This window comes from Epargyreus clarus, unplaced genomic scaffold (assembly GCF_041222505.1).
Source record: "Epargyreus clarus isolate Ecla_fem2 unplaced genomic scaffold, WU_Ecla_fem_2.2 ptg000006l, whole genome shotgun sequence".
In the NCBI taxonomy this organism is placed as follows: domain Eukaryota; kingdom Metazoa; phylum Arthropoda; class Insecta; order Lepidoptera; family Hesperiidae; genus Epargyreus; species Epargyreus clarus.
Genome location: NW_027332214.1, coordinates 13,322,508 through 13,338,334, shown reverse-complemented (window position 1 = coordinate 13,338,334; position 15,827 = coordinate 13,322,508). Strand labels below are relative to the sequence as shown.

General features: G+C 35.7%; 1 protein-coding gene across 1 annotated transcript in view; it reads left to right on the top strand.

The window, feature by feature from the left end:
• The window catches only part of LOC140742995 (neural cell adhesion molecule 1-A), an 84,907-nt gene that overhangs the window by 27,650 nt on the left and 41,430 nt on the right, over positions 1-15,827 (top strand). Inside the window, exon 2 of the mRNA XM_073074119.1 lies at positions 12,799-12,931. Within this exon, the coding sequence (XP_072930220.1) occupies positions 12,799-12,931 (133 nt within the window). The remainder of the gene's footprint in view (positions 1-12,798; positions 12,932-15,827) is intronic.

Genomic DNA, 15,827 nt, shown 5'->3' with positions numbered 1-15,827 from the left:
GAAGGTGGTTCTACCATAATACATTTTCATGCGGTACAAAACTCAGTTAAAGAGCACTTTAGCCGATTTGTTCTTCTATAGTTAATATTATACTATTTTGTATTTTTTTTTAATATAGGAGTAGCAGACGAGCATGCAGTCCACCTCATGGCAAGTGGCTACTGCCGCCCATGGACATCTGTAATCAACTCTAGGTGGGATAATATATTCCTACCTGAGGTCATGCGCTGCTACCCTTGAGGACTAAGCTGGAACGCCTCGGAAAAGTATGTCTCCCTTACCACACCCTTCAAAACGGAACACAGTAGCGCCTAACATTATGCTGTTATTAGGCAGAAATAGGTGTGGCGGTGGTGCCGCCGGAGTCGACTTCCACAAAGGGTTCTACCACGTTTATGTACCATTCGGTTATTTTAACACTCATATACGCCAGTTGTTAATAATCTATCAAATGTTGAGTAGATTGACAAATATTGAAAACGGGGATAGTCAACTAACGGTAGACAATGTTTTGCCTAACAAGATGAAAATTAGACAATTTGTGTTTTAGACATTGTGAAATTTCTATGTTTGGTAGGCGAAAATTGTATTGACTGATGTTATTAATAACATAAATGTGCTGACACCTAAGGCCTAACATTGTTCAGTCACTTCGCACTGTGTCGGTTGGCAGGGTTACCGCCTTTATCTATCGAGAAGCGTCAAGTGTACCGTGAAGACTTGAAGAGGTATTTGACCTGTGACCCAAATGTTAGTAGATTGGTCAGTATCAATATGTAATATTACTAGTATAAGTAAACCATATTTATAATAGTGTCTACACGGAGCAGGTAAGAAGAAGAAAGAGGCACAGGACAGAAGATCTTAAATGCGTCCACTCATAATTTAAGTTCATGAGTTGCTATGCTCTGACTTTAAATCCGACTATACTTTATTCTTGATTTTAGTATTTTTATTGTAGCAACTATTATTAATTGAGAAATTATAAAATGTCTACTTGTTATAATGAAAATGCTAAAATGTACCTACTCGTTTTTATCCATAGGTACTCATACATAAACCTTTTTAACGTTTTTCTATTTTGTACCTATTTGTTTTATAGCAGCCATATTAATACATTTTTTCTCTTGTGGAAGTGACGAATCTATTGCCCCTTCTTAGATATTATTGCAAACGTATTTGCGCGATTCTGCACGTGCACGAGTGGCGGACTTAACAACAGGTGGATCTCTTTTGCCAGTAAATTTTATAAAAAAGTGGTATTGATTATCTTAATAATACGCACAGTGTTCATAAATATATTATTGTCCTACTGCTGACCACGGGTAATCTTTCAAAGTGAGTAATATTAAGGCCATTGCCCACCGATTTGGCCCCTCGACTCAGAGGCCGAATTTCACCAGGCTATCATTGCTTATTCTTATATTCACTTGTATTTAATTCACAGCCGGGTAAAAAGCCGTATAATGGAACACACAGTAGTTGAAATATATAATAGAATAACCATACCGTATACATAATATTATTTTGCCTGTTCATGTTTTATACAGGTTCCACTGAATGATAATAACGAACACGACCGCGACCGCGACACTACCGTTCCGCAAGCTCTTATGAAAGTTGATTTTACAATTAAGTGGAACTTGTGCGGTAAGTATCACTTTTAACAGTACCTGTGATATTTAAACTTTCTGTGAACTGCTGGTATTTTTATTTTATGAAAAACACACAAATATTCGTATGTAAAGGAAAAAAAAACATTTAGTAAATAATTCTTAGTAAATAGTTTTAAACCTATTTGAAGAAAAATATATGATTTAAAACGTTTTCTAAATGTATAAATAGTTCACTGGAACAACTACTTATCTACAGTTCGGTTGAATTTTATCTCGATGTTGACGATACAGTTTTAACAAATTGTAATATTACAAATATTATATTTTCTTTTATATTTTCAATCGTCCATGTTTTCATTTTATTATTTTCTCAGTTTTCTCTGTTAAAGATTAATTTTCTCCGTCAAAGGAAGCGACAGTTAATTTATACGCCTCGAAATTGTTTAGATACGAATTCGGGTCAAATACAGAGTCGGCTTACTTACTGCTGGGCTATCTGCTAAAGTTTAGTATATTAAAGTAATTCTAGGCATAGCAAGTGTACATAATAACAGATGAATAAGACGTGGTCCCATACTCCATAGATGAGACGCCAGATATGAATAGAATGTGTAGCTCTGAGCGTATTAGAATTAGGGTTGCCAACTTTACTATTATATAAATAGTATATATTACAAGCTTACAGTATGTATACAGGTAAAAAAGCCATATGTAACACAAAAACATTATATTTTAGTTATTAAGATTTTTTATTACATAACATAAACATTTGCTATAGTAAGAAACCTCTCTTGGGTGCGAAAAGTGCAAAAAAATATGTTTCATAAAATATTTGTAATTAACATGTTTTGTCTTTTTGATATTTTTCATAAATGCTATATTTTGTTGGAGAGATACGAAATTCCAAAAAAAATATGGCTTACGTTGAGAAATACTACAATCGACGTAAAAATTGGCAACCCTAATTAGACATCTCCCGTCTCCCTCGCACGCTTACCATTGTTTTGAGCACGCTACTGAGCTTTAGGAATATCCCCATCGACCCAAATTGGGCCTTATCTGACTAGTAATTGGGCTGATTCTATACTAGTGATACCATTCGAGCGATCCAATCAAAGTTTGGAAATTCGGGACCATCCGAATGCTTGGTCGTTGGTGCCGAAAATATGTGAATATTACCGCCATTTTCCCTAATAAACTTTGATTTTTTCAGCGAAAATTACAAGGAAGTTTTTCCTAAATATGTCGAGAAAATGATCGGAAATCTCGTTGATTTTTAATTTTGAACGATGGGAGCCGATTTATATTTACGAATTTACCATTATTTTTGATAATTAGTACAGCTCAATAATTTTGATGAAAATTGGTAAACGGGTTAATTCGATGTCGAATGTTTGTGGTTTAAAGAGGCATTTCGGCTTTCGCAAATCGGATTTACAAAATGGCACAGAATATTTGGATAAAATAATGATTATATACAGTACATATAGACATACAGTATACGATAACATACAATATAGTATGTGGAAAGGGAGACATACTTTTCCGAGGCATTCCAGGTTAGCCTACAGGGGTAGCGGCGCATCTGTAGCGAACCGACGAACGAAAGCGTTCGTCCTATGCCGCGGCGTGACTTCGCCGCTTGGCGCAGGGTCTACGGGCCTCGAGGGATCCCTCCTTACCCGGGCAATCTCCTCAGTGGGTTCACTGCCCACCGGTGTTGTGAGCTGCCGTGAGGCAGTGGTGCAGCGGTCGGTCCTAACGTGACCTGTGCTAGGCTGCGTGTGCAGATTTTTAGTCCTCCAGATGGTCGGAGGACACCTGCCCCTCGAGTTCACGAGGGAGCGGGCGACCGTCGGGGGGTCGAGCGTGAAGGGGCGCGAAACCTCTCAGATGGGCATGTGGCCCATTGTCGGCGCATGCGTACATACGATGCGCCAACCTGGCCACAAACCTGTCCACGGTCGGAACCTTGAGGTCGCGCTCCAACACGTCGACCGTAGCGAACCTCAGGTAGGAATGTAATAGTTAATTGTATCGGGCGTTACTTTGCGGAAATCCATGCTATTAATGCTGTTAATATTAATACTACTGCGCAACAATCCGCTATACATATACAGGGTGAATTTTTCAAATGGGCCTTCAGGGTCAAATCCGAAACTATAAGGATTAGCGAAAAATGCTGAAAGGAGTTACGAGGCCGATTTTGATGAAAACTAAAACTGCATCATTACTTTTTTAAAATAACTTTTTCCCTAGCCGGGAATCGAACGAGTTCATTTTGAAAATAATTACACCCTCTATATTATTCCACTATCTGATAGTGTTGCTTATAAGGATCAAAATCTGGGAAGTAATGATAAATGACAAACTTAAGGAAAAGCCTCAATTTTAAGAAAATACATATTTTTTCATATTAATTTGGCCGTTAAGTTCCCGCCATTCATCAATTTAAACATCTCCCGTATTAACAATATTTTTGGCTCAATGTATCAAGTCATTTGAAAGCGGATGTTTTGTTCTCCAAGAATTTAAATTTTTATGTCCGACTTAGTTAAGGTTATTTTTAGGACCATTATAATAGATTTCACTTGCTATGAGCGGAGTTTCGTTTAATACAAATGTAAAGTTGACAATTTGCGAGAATGACTTTTTCGAATCAAATCTGAGTGATTACTAAACAAAGAGATATAGAAAATCTTATTGAACGTTGAAACGAAGTTGTAAACAACAAACAATAAGAATTTACTATTTAATCAGTGATCCATTTTTATTAAAAAATAAATCCTAAAAACGGCGGTAACTTATTTGTCATAACATCGAATAATTAGTTGATTAACCGACAAATTCTTCAATGGTATGACTTATGTATGTTTCTAGAGAATTATACATAAATCATTTATTATGTATAATCCTTATAAATTAGTATGCCAATGTATGAAAAAATATGTATTTTCTTAAAAAAAATCCTTTTCCTTTAATTTGTCACATAACATTACTTCCCAGAATTTGATCCTTATAAGCGACACTATCAGATGGTGGAATAATATAGAGGGTGTAATTTTTTTCAAAATGAACTCGTTCGATTCCCGGCTAGGGAAAAATATATTTTAAAAAACTAATGATGCAGTTTTAGTTTTTATCAAAATCGGCCTCGTAACTCCTTTCAGCATTTTTCGCTAATCCTTATAGTTTTGGATTTGGCCCTGAAGGCCCGTTTTAAAAATTCACCCTGTATATGGTGGTATATATTTTAAACCATGCACCATGTACCATCCTCCCTCCCACAAAGGATGCGTGCAGATGCAAAAAATTAAAAATATACACCACCATACATACCACCACCTATTAATCTAATGTTACTTGGGATTCATTAGAGATGTCCATGGACGGCAGTAGCCACTTACTATCAGGTGGATTGCATGCTCCTTTATTATGAAACGTCTTTTGGTAGTTTAGGCTATTGGCTCAACGTCGGCCAAGTGCGTGCTTGTGAAGTTAAAAAGGCTTGTAGAATATAAAGAGTTTTCTTGGAACGCATTCAATTGGATTCCTCTAGTAGCAGTGTCCAATGAACAGCTTGTAACAGTTCATTGAACAAACGCTGCTTTATTAAAGAATTGCAACAAAGAGAGAAGAAAATAAGAGATTACACTTTCTTAAAGAAAATCTTTAAAGAAATCTCCTTAAATAAAATTCCTAACTGACGTTAAAGAAACATTATGTATACTAGATTTTTTTATAAAACAAAAAACCGCATAAAATATATCGTATGTTAGTTACTCACTCACAATGTAGAATCCAATAACATATCATAAGTTAAATTCCATCAAGCCATTTGGGCCGTAGGTTCAATTAATGAGCCATAAGTACATACGCTGGAAAACACATTACCCTCCACGGCTGGGTAAAAATATGTATGCGAACCTGACACAAGCTATATGGTTACTAAAAAAATATAGCTATTGTTTTTGTTATAACTTTACCTCTAATAGTTAAAATAATAAAAATATAACAACGCTGCAGCTAAATCCCAGATATACAATTCTACAATCTGACTTTTAATGCTGTTTATGTGTAAGAATGACATATGCTTTGTTTTCCTTCTATTGTCCGAGAAAGCGTCTTCAGAATAATGCTAGAGGAAATGTTTTCTCTTTTTAGGTGACACGGTTTATGGAGACTTCACGTGAAAAATCGTGGAGTCAAATGTAATGGCAAACTGATGCTTACAAATTCTTACTGTTGTTATATGAGCAATACGGACAAAGCGGTGATAGTGATTTGGCTTTAAATTCGGCTTTCAATCGGGAGGTTTTTTTTTTTAAAATAACGATTAACGGTGAAGAAGGTAAACGTCGTTAGGGAACCTACATGTCTGAGAGTTTTTATAAATAAAGTTCTTTGAGGTGTGTGATGTCTACTAATTCGTACTTGCAAGCGCAGTGGTCTTTGTCCTAAACATCTCTCGGTCGGAGAGGAAACCCATGCCCAGAAGTGGGGGAGGTAGAGGTTGACGATGAATAAGTAATCAATGTATGGATGTGGAAGTCATATTTCAACTGTGGTGATACTACACCTACATTTACTAATAGTGTTAAGTACTGTTCTATTCTAGATTTACGTGTCTGGTAAGGCAGACACATTTACAGAAAAAATCCACCAAGGCTTCAGAGGTTCACGCACGTATATTCAAAGAAAAAATGCTTTGACAACCGTCACGTCATGTCATGTTGTACTAACAAGATAACATGATAGTAGGTAAGAGTTTTGGAAGGATATATGTCTAATAATGCGGGCCAAATTTTGAAAACTTCATCATCCCGCATGAAAGTGACTGAGGACTGTCATCTTGAATTTGTCTTTAAGCATATACATATTGTCTAATCTGATAAATCTAGGAGATCTCTTACAAGGGAATACATGTTGATAAATAAAATAAATAAATAAAATAAAAAGCCGTTTATTCCTTACATTAATATTATATAAAATTTATTATTTATTTCATTGTTTTGTTATTAATAGTTTTTATTTACGTTCAGCGTTCAACGACAGTAGATATGTAGATATGTAGATAAACTGAGTACGACATTCACGAAAGTGTTTTTGTAAGAGAACTCCATTTAATGAAATAAATGAGACCATCCACGACACGTGTTTTGTCAGAGGAAAGACATCATCACTTTATGTCGGTTAACCGTTAAGATAAAATAATTCGTTTTATTGATTACAAGCTCACCTGTCCGGTGTGGAAGGACAGTGGATATTGCTATTTAAAAATCTATACTGTAATATATATATATATATATTATAACAAGAGTCTGGATAACGTCGTTTAATCAAAAATAAGCTACCTTTGCTCGGTATTTTATTTTTGATGAAACGACGTTATTATAAAAATGAAATTTGGCTAGATCGATTTATCGCCTCCGAAATGCCCTGCACTTTAAATTTCATGAAAATCGTTGGAGCCGTTTCTAAGATTCAGGCTATATATTATATAAGTGAATTTTCCGTTTGAAGGTATTAGATTATTTCCACAAAGTAAAGCTTCGTACTAAAAATCGCTTTCACACGGACCGTACTTCGCCGGAAAGCGATCATTAATTCGCCGTGTCTAATCGACGAATGTCTGTTTGCTGTTCGGGCGACGTTTACTGCTCGATTCGCGTTAGCTTAACTGTGTACATTTTTAACTACTGCTTCCTTAATAAACCGTTTGTTTTGATGTGCTACGGTTGCAGGCGTGTATATCTTTGCGTAACGATGTTCGTTATAATTCATTATGATTTGTTATAAAAATATAGACGAAAGGAGCAGGCAGTTCATCTGAAGGGAATTGTCCACTGGCGTGGATAGGCCATATGTTATTATTCCCAAATAGGGCTAGGGTCCTGAGGTGGACCTCAGGTGTGTTGTTATCCTTAAATTGGAACGCTCCGCTCTCGAAATATGTCTTACTTACTATACCAATCAAAACAGTGCTTAACATTGTTATTAGGTAGAAATAATGGTAATCAAGTGGGGACCATCTAAGGAAGAACAGGATGCTCCAAACCAGGTAGATTGACCACTACAAGAATACTAAGAAAAAAAATAATAAGATTAGTTGGTGTTTAGTTTTTATTTATTCAAATTTGTTGTATCACTTTTGTTTCTAATAAATAATTCAAATTAAATTTTTAATAGTAGAATCGAATTTAACACTTCTTGTGTTTACTATGGATTGCAGTGAGTACTTTCTGCTTCACGCGAACAAATATACTGCAGAAACTAATATTTTACAAAATTTCAATTCGTGTAAGCTTTGTTGATACACCAAATATTAGTTTGATATGCATGAAATAACCATTACGGGGAAACCGCTAAAAGCAAAGGTTTTAGCAATTCATTGCTACTCTTAAATATAAATGGATATTGCCTGATTTATAGGTGGTAATATTTTTGCAAATGGCTTTGCGCTTTTTGTGGTTTAATTTTTGAACAGAACGTTGTACGTACCGGTCTATTAGGTACGTTACGTAATGCAAATGGTACCCGTGGGAACTAAGTTGGAATGCCTTTTGTGCCATTTCGTACCCCTTTCAAAATAGAGCTGTTATAAGAATACATTATGTTCACAATTAGTACGGATAAACCGCAAAAAAAATAGTGACAATGAAAGTGGGTGTGATTCCGAGTAATGCATTCTAGTACAAACATTTAAAAATAATTTTAGTTATAATTTAAGGTCCAATTTTTATGATACATTTTTAATTATGTAGAGACCACAGATGTGGTAGAGACCTTTTAAAGCCGCACATTAAGGTGCATGTATGTGTATACAAGAGTACTTATCTATAAATATTTGTAGCGCTGGTTTCCTTAGAAGTTTTTCTAAGAAACGGTTTTCTTCGATGTAAAGTCAGGATATATACTAAGCTAACAGAAATTTATTGAAAACCGTATTCCTTACGCAAGGTTCCCTTACACCGTAAGGACATAACAAGCATTTATATTCAAACAGATTTTGCCCGTATGTCGTTTAAGTTAAAGGCGATTATTGCTTGGAATAAATGGGAACAAGAATTGGCAGAAGATCTAAGATTAAGGATTCAAATGTGTTTTCGTGTTCTGAAATCTGTGCAAATGAATAAAATTGAAGTGTCGATCGACCTCAGATAGGAATCTTCTATTTGGGGCCGGGTACAAATATCCACGGGTGGCAGTATTACTACAGTACTACTTACTACCACGTGGGCTGTTGTTACTAACGTTGAATGCTGGTTGTGTGTATGTGTATGTGTGTGTGTGTGCGTGTGTGTGTGTATGTGTGGCTGTTTTCATCTTTCTTAATTTACGTCCAACGCTGAATGACTAACAACATTCGAAGGTGGTAGAACCCTTTGTGGTTCGACTCCGGCGGCACCACCGCCACACCTATTTCTACCTAATAACAGCAGTGTTAGGCACTGCTGTGTTCCGGTTTGAAGGGTGTGGTAAGGGAGACAGACTTTTCAGAGGCGTTCCAACGTAGTCCTCAGGGGTAGCGGCGCATCTGTGGCCGACCTCAGGTAGGAATATCTAATCCTATCTGGGTTCATTACAGATGTCCATGGGCGGCAGTAGCCACTTACCATCAGGTGGACTGCATGCTCGTCTGCTACTCTAATATTATAAAAAAAAAAAAAAAAAAAAAAAAACGCACTTCAATCAATGGATCTCAAAGCAACATATTATTTTCTACCGAAGTTCTTTAAATAGAGTAGATGAGCACCACTATTTAATGCTCTTGAATGAAATTTATTACATTTCATCCTCTTACAGAATTAAATAGTTTCTTTACATTAAATAGTCCGGTAAAATTCTTTAATTTCATCCTCTTACGACATTTAATAGGAGCATAAAATTGAAAATATTTTCACTCATAAACATTTTCACAGATTATTTTTCAACGCCAGTAAATATGCTACCAGCGCTTCTCGAGGCGTTCGTTTTAGAAGTAGCGTAAAACTCCATAACACCTGTCTTCTCTGTAAAAAAAAAATAATTATGGTGTTATTATCAACATTGAAATTGTCGATTCACAGGTCTGGTAATGGATTCATGCACCGACTTGGGAATCGCAAATGTAAACAATACGTTTGGTCCAATTTATAAGCGATACCGGGTAATGTGAATTTGGATTAATTTTCGATCTCAGATGCATAGCTGCGTAAGATTATTTATTTCCGTATCTTATGACCACTCTCTACATATGTTATTATTGTAGCACTACACTAGTGACATTTATATAAAAGGTGTAGTAGAAAATATCACGGTTTATGTTACTGGACTCTGAAGGAATTTACGAAAGGAGTAAAAATAAACTTTAATGAAAAATTGCCAAATTGATATTCATTATAAAGTGTGAATGTGGCTATCTTATTGATTTTACTTTTATGCTTAAAAATAAGATTTGCCTGTATTTTTAAAATACATATAGAAGTAAATACATAAATCCGTATATACGTATAGGTAAGTTTTGTACAATTTTCCACTTTATAAAACCAAATAACATTATTTGTTTCTATAAATGGCTATATTTATTAATTTTTCATCCAAATTTACCTGTCAGTAATGCCTTTCGGTACACCGGAGTGTTCATTACAAATACGATATAATACATCTTCCGTGAAATGTCTGTCACAGTTAAACCCAATACCGAGCGAGGGCTTAAATGACATCGCCGGAAAAGTAAACAATATCCCACCAGTCGTTTGCAATGCAATAAATTGTAATTATCCTGTAACGAGTCTACGTGATACGCATTTTAAAATTGCCTATATTTCGTTATTCGGACATTAATAACCTTGCTTTTTAACAAATGTAGAAAATTGTTATTTTGCACCAACGCACAGATTATCATAATACCATTGAATAATTCTATATATTTTTAGATTGTTAATGCTAGATTTATTTTAATCTGCTTATTTGTTTTGGGTGTAATTTTCTAAAGAAATCCTACTCCTCGGGAAAATATTAGGTTACGCTATGTTTTTACTACTAAATTGAAAGATCCGGGATTTACTAAGGAAAGCTCGTCGCATCTTTTGATAGGTATTGCGTGTTTTTAGTTTTGTATTAAGGTGGTAATCATATTTTGCTCATTAGGTGTATCTCAGGCTTCGATTTAATAAAATTGTGTTCAATTTGTTGGTACAAAAAAATAATAATTTAAAGTACAATAAAGTTTTCAAATAAATTTTATATTATATCTACACATTAAAATCATACATAAAATAAATGAGCCAAATCGCTGTTCCGTGAATGTGTGCTCAAGATACTAGCAGCATTACCTCATTATGTCATATTTTCTCTGAGATAACTCACAAATTCTAAAAGCAGTTACCTGTGTCTTGTTCCAAGCTGTAGCTCAGTAAACATTCTCGGTCAGTGTTTCTAACTGGCTGCAGTCGTACGATCTTACTGCAGCTGTTTGCGATGGAACCGTCGCGACCAATGAACATTTGTAAAGCATAATTGTAATGTAAACGTTTAAAGGGATGTAGAAAGATAGGAAAATTAAATATTTCATGACTTTCCTCTACTAACAGCTATTTCGAAGAATTTTATTTCACGAAGAATTCTCTAATACCTTTATCCTTATTTATTTTGGCATTAAAGCAGGTAGCCAACTAGCATGTAGTCCAACTAATAATACGTATTCACTGCTCATGGATAATTATAGTAAATTCCAGATAGATTAGATTAGAACCTAATTGGAATACCTCCTGTGCCTCTCCCTTTTCACACTCTCCAAACCAGAACACAAAGCGTCTAACACGGCTATTAACAGGCAGTAATAAATGTTTAGAAACAAAATTTCATTAATAAAACAAGCAAGCGTTAAGCAGTCTTCATAAAATTAGTATTGAGCGATACCTTACTAAATTATTATTGATGAGTAACTTGAATATATTGTTTTCACCTTCGTTATACTCAGAGAGGTGAATGACTCCATAAGTGTTACATAGCAACACACTTATAACGAACTTGATACAGTTAGCAACTATACATCGAATTATTATCTCTACAAGTATCATGCTTCGATAAATAACAAACGTAATTATTTTGAACAAGTTTATGATTAGGTTTCAGGTTAACAAGTTCGGAGTCAAGTTTAGATGGAAAAGTTGTGCCAAGATCGAGCTTTTGTGTATTGAGTATTTGTTATAGAAAATTAAAAGTTTAAAAAATACACTTCAATGAACAGTTCTCTAAGCACAAACACTAAGGCACAGAAATCTTAATTCTTAATTTTGATGTCTGCTTGGTCGGAGACAGAATTTGGAACCCTCTGCGCGATAGAGTAGTATGATGACCGCTTCATCTCATAGAACACCTATGAGATGAAACGGTCATCACACTACTCTATCGTTAAAAGTGTGTTAAAGTGTCGTTCAATACATTTTTTCTTACATTTCTGATTATTACATCAAAATTATAATAAAACCAGGTCCATATTGGAAATAAAATTTAAAACCTATAATATACTTTAAAAATCATATAAATTCTATACTTTGCTGAGTCTGTTCCATCAATTGCTGAATCCTATCAGTGAAACCAGGCGACAACCTATAATATCCAATCGTGGTCTGATTCCCAGAGACAGGTGTCACCCGATCTCGTGAGAGGTTCCGGTCCGGCGCGCGTCAGGCTTTGCTGGCTGCGAAAGGTTGATTGATCTCGCTTTAGGTGATCTGGGTATAAAAATAGAAATTCAACGACCTTAGCGATATTTATATGACAACTAAATGAAGCACGTGGAGTTTTCCTCTCATTGCAATTTATTGTTATAATGTAGGAGTAGCAGACGAGCATGTAATCGATCTTATGGTAAGTGGCTACTGCCATCCGTAGTAATTTGTAATCCACCCCAGATAGGATTAGATATTCCTACCTGAGGTTGGCCGCAGTAGGCAGGTTAGGTAGGCACTAGCCACTTACCATCAGGTCTGCACGTCTGCTACTCATATATTAAAATAAAGCTCTTCGAATGCGCAACGCTAGTTAAAAGTCTGCCTTTTAGTAATAGAAACGCACATGCGACTGTTATAAACAGAAGTATTTAGGTGGAGCAGAAATAATGCAACAGTCAAACTTCAAATTCTATCCTTCTTTATTTTCTTTCCATTCTTCTCCAACTGTCTCTTGTCCGCAGTACCGACCGCGCACGTGGCGGGCGTGGTGGGCAAGAAGGCGGCCCTGCCCTGCGACACTCAACCCTTGGCCGCTGACGACCGCGCCGCCATGGTGCTCTGGTTCAAGGAGGCTGATTGGGAACCGCTGTACAGGTCAGTATCGACAGTATAGCACTGGAGGCGGTTAAATATAATAGATAAATCTAAGCTGATTCATTAGCTAATGAAACGAGTGTTAGTAAATTTTAATAAAAAATCCTTCCTTCCGTTTTTGTTCACACAACCTTTTGATTTTTACCAAGCATATTTATAAAATTTATACTTTAATTGTAAATATATTTTTTAATCTGCTATTTTATTTAAATCTATTTTTTCCATAAACATATTTATTATAAAAACAAACCACACTGACCACACTGATTAAAAACAAAGCTTTTGTCATTTTCACAATTTCGATGAATTCAACGACACCTTATCCTTATCCTTATTAATATTATCAATCCGAAAGTAACTCTGTCTGTCTGTCTGGTTGTTTCTTCTTCACGCCTAAACCACTGAACCGATTTTAATGAAATTTGGTACAAATATAGTCTGAGACCCGAGAACGGACATAGGATAGTTTTTATCCCAGAAATCCCACGGGAACTAGGGATGGCGATCGAAGATCGATTAATCGAAGAAACGTACTTTTGGACCAAATAAATCGATTATTTTAATCGGTATTAGCCCACGAAGGTTTCAGAGTTGTTACGACCAATTTTCGCCAGATGGCGCTACTGTCATTCCAATGAAGGTACGAATGTTTAGTTTTATGTATGTTACTATGTCATATTACTTTATTCTAAACGCGGGCGAAGCCGCGGGCAAAAACTTGTACAAAATACGTCAATATCTGACAGGGCGTTTGAGCTGCACGGGTCCGAAAATTAAGCAGACATACATTAGTCCATTGAAGTGTTACAATTTAAGGACCGAATATTGCATTTTTTAGAGGACACAATTTTATTTATGGAAAATATTTGTGGGGGGTCAATAGAAGCTTAACCTCAAGTTTGAGGGGTCACCACCCTTGTGCCCCTGCCGCCATCTTGGAAAAAGGGGTGAAAACACTTTTTTGCGATATCTCGGAAACTATGCGTCTTACTTAAAAATTGTAGTCATAATTTGTAGCAAATTGTTTTACTAGATATGTCTATATAACTCTTTGCCCTAAATAAAAAATTATGACTTTATAAATTTTGTGGTGTGTTTTGTGTGTGGGGGACACATGTCCCAAAAATAAAATTGCATCCTCTAAAAAATGCAAAGCTCATGTAACAATTTCAATTTCAATGGTCCATGCTCCCGAAAAACATTACCGTCTGTAGTCAGATAAAAATATGCTATAAAGGGTAACGCTTCTATATCATCATCAACCCATTACTGTCTCACTGCTGGGCACGGGTCTCCTCTCAGAATGAGAAGGCTTAGGCCATAGTCCACCGCGCTGGCCAAGTGCTTATTGGTAGACTTCACACACCTTTGAGATTTTTTTTTATGAATCTCTCACGTGTGCAGGTTTCCTCACGATGTTTTTCTTCACCGTTTAAGTAAGTGTTCATTAATTTATTATTTTCTAATACGCACATAACTTTGAGAAATCAGAGGTGCGTTCCTGGGATTTGAACCTCCCCCTCGATCGAGAGGCCGAGTTTCTTAGCCACTAGGCTTACACTGCTTTTTTTCGCTTTGATATTCTACACCTAAATAAGAAACTAACATACATTTTCATGCGTAAAGTTCCAAAAGTTCCAAATATTCCCCTTCGCTAAGTTTTGTGAAAGGTTACAAGACAAAGTGGCGATACGTATTAATTAAGCGGTACCAATCAAGTGGGTTCGGCGTTACAAAAGAGAACTTGCACAAAGATCGTTAATTGATGTTCGCAGCGCCGAAGTAATGGTGGTTTTATATGTACTAGCTGGTGCCCGCAACTTCGTGTAACATAATGTTACATAAACATTCAACCTCTATTTTAGTCCCTTAGGGGTTGATTCCAAAAACGTTGAAACAGGTGTTTAATTATTTGAAATTTGGCAGATTTTCAAACAAACTTTCACCTCCTTTCACGTATTTAAGTCCCTCAGTACCTATATTATATTATGTACAATGAATCCGTAATTCAAATTAAAATAAATGTACGTAAAGAAAATAAAGAACAGTATATAAAAATTAAAAAAGCTACAGTCATCCTCATATATAAGCAACGTTCATTTCAACCTTACTAACGATTATACAAAATTAGATTTTGCCCGCGGCTTCGCCCGCGTTAAAAATAAAATAATATGAAATACTAACATACATAATACTGAAAATTCGTACCTCCATTTGAATGACAGTGGCGCCATCTGGCGAATATTGGTCGTACCAACTCTGAAACCTTTGTAGGCTCATGGACAACAACTTTGCTAAAGATCATCACTTGATCAAATGCATAGTTTACGATTCAATTCTTACTAATATCGATTAAAATAATCGATTTTTTGGTCCAAAAGATCGATTCTTCGATTAATCGATCGTAGATCGCCATCCTTAATTCCCGTGGGATTTTCGGGATAAAAACTAACCTATGTCCTTTCTCGGGTCTCAGACAATTTTTATATAAAAGTTCATTAAAAGCGGTTCAGTGGTTTAGGCGTGAAGAAGAGACATACAGACAGACAAACAGACAGAGTTCCTTTCGAAATTATAATATTAGTAAGGATTAGTAAGGATAACGTCAAACTAAGTTTGATTTCTTATTGTATAGTTCTATTTAGCAAATTAAAATAAAACAACAAACTCCGACCAATAGTTATTTTTGTAAAATGCTTAAAGATCGCAAGTAAATTATTGATTTTGTCATTATGTCACAACGACGGGTACATAGAGGAGTCGGGCTAGGAGAACAAATATTTATCCGCCACAACGTTTGTTCCGGCCGGAAATTGAACCCGGACTCTATTGCAGGCGGCAGGAGGTAGTGTATGTTGCGGGTTAAGCGTTCAATGAGGCTTTATATGAACTCACT